At 26.7% G+C, this 5,117-nt stretch overlaps 1 protein-coding gene across 1 annotated transcript in view; it reads left to right on the top strand.

Annotated features, from left to right (window-relative positions):
* Window positions 1–1,819, top strand: part of LOC100574674 ((E3-independent) E2 ubiquitin-conjugating enzyme UBE2O-like) — a 33,561-nt gene extending 31,742 nt beyond the window's left edge. Inside the window, exons 24-26 of the mRNA XM_029485399.1 lie at window positions 708–784; window positions 1,587–1,734; window positions 1,788–1,819. Of these exons, the coding sequence (XP_029341259.1) occupies window positions 708–784; window positions 1,587–1,734; window positions 1,788–1,819 (257 nt within the window). The remainder of the gene's footprint in view (window positions 1–707; window positions 785–1,586; window positions 1,735–1,787) is intronic.
* Window positions 1,820–5,117: the final 3,298 nt, after the last annotated feature.

Genomic DNA, 5,117 nt, shown 5'->3' with positions numbered 1-5,117 from the left:
GAAACTTCTAAAGTATACTATTATATATCTATGATAGTATCACGGTTTTTTGTTGATGTATAACGCGTTATAAGTACCTAATAGATATGATATACTTACTACAGACTATAATAATATAATATTATGTCTTATACCTAGACTGACATACCGTCTCCGCTCAGAATCGTTTTTCTTATACAGTGATATTATATCATTGAATTCAAATTTAATACTATCCATTATACAGTGACCCCCTTGTAATCTACTGTACAGCAGAGCGAAATCCACTTACCCACCTTTTTTTTTTTAAATCTTGGTTGGTTCTTATATCAAAAATCATATTGTTATTTTAAAAACTTGTTTTGGGCATGCTAATACTAAGATGGTTGGTAATTATAAACGTTACTATAAATGTGAAGTCTGCACCATTTTTAGCTTGTATCAAAAGTTGTAATTAAATCCAATGTTATCTGAACGAGAAGTAGGATGTTTTAGTGGACATACTGTTTATAAATTAAATTAAAACTACATTAATTAATATGCATTAAAAATATGCATTTTCAAAGAATTTCCAAACTATCATTATATGAAAGAGATTCATCTTAAAATTAGTACTTATTTATATTAATATAAATTTAAAAAGTATAAATAAAATAATTTTAATTTTTCAGAATTATTTAAGAAAAAGTTTATTTTGTTGCACATTAACTGTCATACTAACATTGAAGAACGGTATTATTTTCCTGCTGAAATAGCAGCATTAGAATTTAGTTTAATAGATGGTATATCTCGCACATATCATCAGGTTATTGGTATTTGTAAGTATTTAAAATAATATAGTAGTGTTCATATTGGTCCTCTAACATTGGTTAATATTAAAATTGAATATGTCTGTATAGATCAGTACCAACATTTTTCAATTATATTATAAAGCGGATGTTTTAAATATTGTTTTATTGTATTTTTCATGCCATCGGTGTCATAGCTGTATGTAAATAATATTTCATTAATGGAAGTGACCATCGAGAATCATGTGAAAATATTGCATAATTATCATGACAAATCCTTGAAGAGTTGTTTTTTTTTTATGCTTTTATTTCTTTACCAAAAACATAAAACAATCAACTACAATTAGTATCTACATATTATTTTTAAATTTAATAAAAAAAGTAAAAATGTAACTATTGATCAGAAAATTAAAAAAAAATCTTAAAACTGTTAAAAGTTGCAAGTAATATTAATTAGTTAATCTATTAAAATTATTCTACTGGGAAATCACTATAATAAATAGAAAAATCTGTTTCCCCGTCTTAAAATATATTTATCTTAAATAAATTTATACTTAAATATTACAATTATAATATACTATCTATACTAGAGGGCCTATAAATTGATAAATTAATAAATAGTAAATTGTTCATAGCTAAAATTTACCCAAGAAGTTTTCCTGGAGGTATGATACAATTTTCCAACGCATTTCATCAGATTTCGTGTTTTGATGAACACTCGGATGATTATCAACAAATATTTTTGGAATTTTCAACATTTTTAAAGGTAAATATAATAATTTTTAACTAATTTGTCAACTTTTAATGATATTATTTTAGGATGGAATAATCAATCATGCAGATTTTAAAGAGGGCACATTGGAGTTACCATATTTATTCACTATAGAGTCAGAAATAATTGGTACAAATAATATGACGAACACTAAAAATAGCTTGGAAAGACTATACTCCACAGCTTACCCAAGAGGTAAATCAAGTTAATGTAACACAATCAATATACATTTATTACCATTCTTACAGAATACTATGTGGCCACTTTACACCCAGTTTAGTCCGCTCCACTTAAGAGGAAACAACACGGACATTTGTTGTCTCCGTCTTAAAAGTGTGTAACTTATCAAATGCTCCATACTTTCAGCAGATCTCTTTTAGCTTCATTTGTTTAAAAATTAAAATATATTATGAAACTTGATTGTAAGGGCATTATCTGTGTTTATATGTGAGTTTTTTTTTATAATAATTCAGTTTTTTTATGGAGTTATGAGCATTTTAAATTTTACTATATTATATACCTACACAAGACTTGCTAAAAAATTGAACTATTTAAAAAAAAAACCACGTACAAACCAGATAATGTTAATTAATAGGTTGATTCACTCTAATTTTTACACTAACGAGTATAAAGAGGTAAACGTGATCTGATGAGCATAAATTTGATATGTTACACACTTGCGAGACGGACAATAAATATCTGTATAGCTTCGCCTTAATACAACTGTTAAATCTGTAATAAATTGATTTGTTGATAACATTTTTTTAGATGATTGATCTTAAGCGTAAATAAATTAAATAAATAAAAAAATTCAGTTTGTTGAAATGGAAATATTCTAATTTCTTTAAACTAATGTCAGTATTCTAAAGAATACTACTTCAAAATGACATACATGTAGTTTAGTTCGAATAAATTAGTATACATAACACTAATTTGTTTAATTATTAAGAGGACGCCACACGAAACCATGCAATGACCAAGATAATGCGCTGTTAGGTGTTTTCGTGATCCGCAAGCACGCTACGTTTAAGCCGCGCCCACTACTCACAGCCGTGTACTGACCGACGAGTTGTTGAGTTCGGGAGCGTCGTTTATTATCTTATGAACGTTCGTCCTCGACGTACCTATCCTGTCGAATTAAAATTCATACACTTAAATGCATTGCGCCATATTTTAAATATTCGCTCTTATACCTATACTAACCATCTTTTAATTAAAGCCACTGTCTGCCCAATAGTATACCTATTTGTATATAACAATTAACAATATTATGTAGGCTAGAAAATGTAGTTTCTACCGTACCTACCTTTAATTGTTGTACAAACATTTTAAGTACCTATTCGAGTTAACGATATTTTACGTACAATAACTTACGATTTACACTTATAGATTGTAATAATATCAATATAGACATTATGTATTTATCTATATGCTTATCAATATTTTCGAATGTGGTAATATTACCATAATACTATTGATTATAATAAATATTATTATTTATATTATTCAATGATAACATTAACATATAAATATATAATTTATAATTATTTTGGAATCTTGTTTTAATTTTTTAATTCTTAGATAATATAAAAATTGAAAATTGTATACATTTTTAATTGTAAAATAATTTGTGAATTTTCAATTTGATACATTTTATCAAACATTTAAACTTTAAATGCTTAGAAATCACTCTGGGGCCCAGCCAAATAATCTAATACTCAAACGATTCAAGCTTTTCAATCAATCTGTCTCCGTATCATTGCTAAAGCTCCCTGGTACGTAACGAACAAATTGCTCCACGATGAACTCCAAATCAAAACCATCCATAACACAGCCACTAATTTTTACAAAAGGTTTCAGGAGAAACTCCATATGAACCACAACCACCTCATTTCACAACTGGCCTCAAAAATGCTTCCTGACAACCCAACAAGACGTCTCAAACGAAACTGGTGCAGAGATCTTCTTAATCAATAAAACACATTTATACATTATACATATAAAAATCTAATTTCACTGTAAAAGGGTGACTCTACTGCGAGCCTTCCTACACGTCACTCAAAGCCATTGTTTTTGTTTTTGTTATACTTATCATATTTACTTATTGTATATAATGTACAGATTGTAAATTTTCAATAAACGCCATTTTTAAAAAAAAAAAAAAAAAAAATGCTTATAAAAAAAAATATTGTCCGTGTATTTTAATATTTTTAACTGATATTGTAACAATTTACGAGGAGCCTTGTATTACGTTTTCAAACTTTTTGACCTAATGAATAACATTTAATTGACACTAATCGAAAAAAAAACTAGTGAATTTTAAACGTCCATAAAAAAAATCAAAACAAGTCAAAATATTTTGAAAATGTTATCAACTATCACTATTGTTAGTTAGTACGTAGACAATAATAAAGTAATTAATAAATAAAATATCCATGGTTATTCGTTTTTCAATTAAAAAAATAAGAAGCTCCATAAGAAATAGAGTGCATATATCCAATGTTGTAAAAATTTGAGCTTCCGACGCTCATACAAATTTAATTTTATATCCAGTAAATATTTTTTTTTTGATACATTTGTATCTTTTTGTATTTAATTTTAAAATCTTAGATATAAAAAGAACAATTTTTATGAAGTTCCAACTCAAAATCATTTGCAAATGTTCGTAGTTTTTACGAATTTTCTAATTTTCTAACTTCAGGTGCTCATAAAAAATTATTGTGTATTTACGCTCAATTTTATTTTTAATTTAAGCTAACAACAACTCACGAAGTTTTTCAATCTAGTGAAAAATTTTTTATTGACATATATTTTAAATGACTCAACGTGAGTCAAAATATCCTGGATATTAAATGACGTATCTATATAAATTAATTAATGTTAACAAGAAGTAAAAATTAATTTAGCGTTTTTAATTTTTTTTTTTATATTAGCTTATGTGCGGAGAGATGACAAAAGACGTAAAAATGACGAAAATATGCAAATTATTTTGAGTTAGAAATTCCTAAAAATTTTTCTTTTTAAATCTAAGGTTTGAAAATGTAATGCAAGATTCCTCATACATTTGTCTAGCTTTATCAAAAAAAAAAAAAAAAATGTGTACAAGATAGTCAAATTAAATTTTAAATGTAAATATAATTTTAAAATATTGGATTTTCATTCGATTTCTAATGTAGTGATTTTCTTATTTTGTGGCAATTCAAAAACGGAGAACTACAGATACATAAAAATTTCACCGAATGTTTATATTTTTATTTGCTATATATCATAATATTTTGAAAATATTTGGACTCGTCATGAGCTGTTTACGGTCATTTTCAGTATTTTTTAAAAGTTTTTAAATTTTTGTGTCTGTAATCACGGTTTGGAGTGGTAAAACTTCTTCGATTTTTTTCAACAGTATCTTGTTCGATGGGAAAGTGAATCTAGTTGGTGTATTCGAGAGGTCAAATTTCTCAATAGTATTCAAAAGCGCCGAGAAAAACGGAAATTTTTACGCAAAATCGGCGTTTGAAAAGATCGATTTTGGTTTTTGGTGTAACTCGAAAACAAACGAACGTATATACATGCAATTTTCA

Source organism: Acyrthosiphon pisum, chromosome X (assembly GCF_005508785.2).
Source record: "Acyrthosiphon pisum isolate AL4f chromosome X, pea_aphid_22Mar2018_4r6ur, whole genome shotgun sequence".
Lineage (NCBI taxonomy): Eukaryota > Metazoa > Arthropoda > Insecta > Hemiptera > Aphididae > Acyrthosiphon > Acyrthosiphon pisum.
Note: the sequence above shows the minus strand (reverse complement) of the source record. Positions and strands in the feature narration are given on the sequence as shown.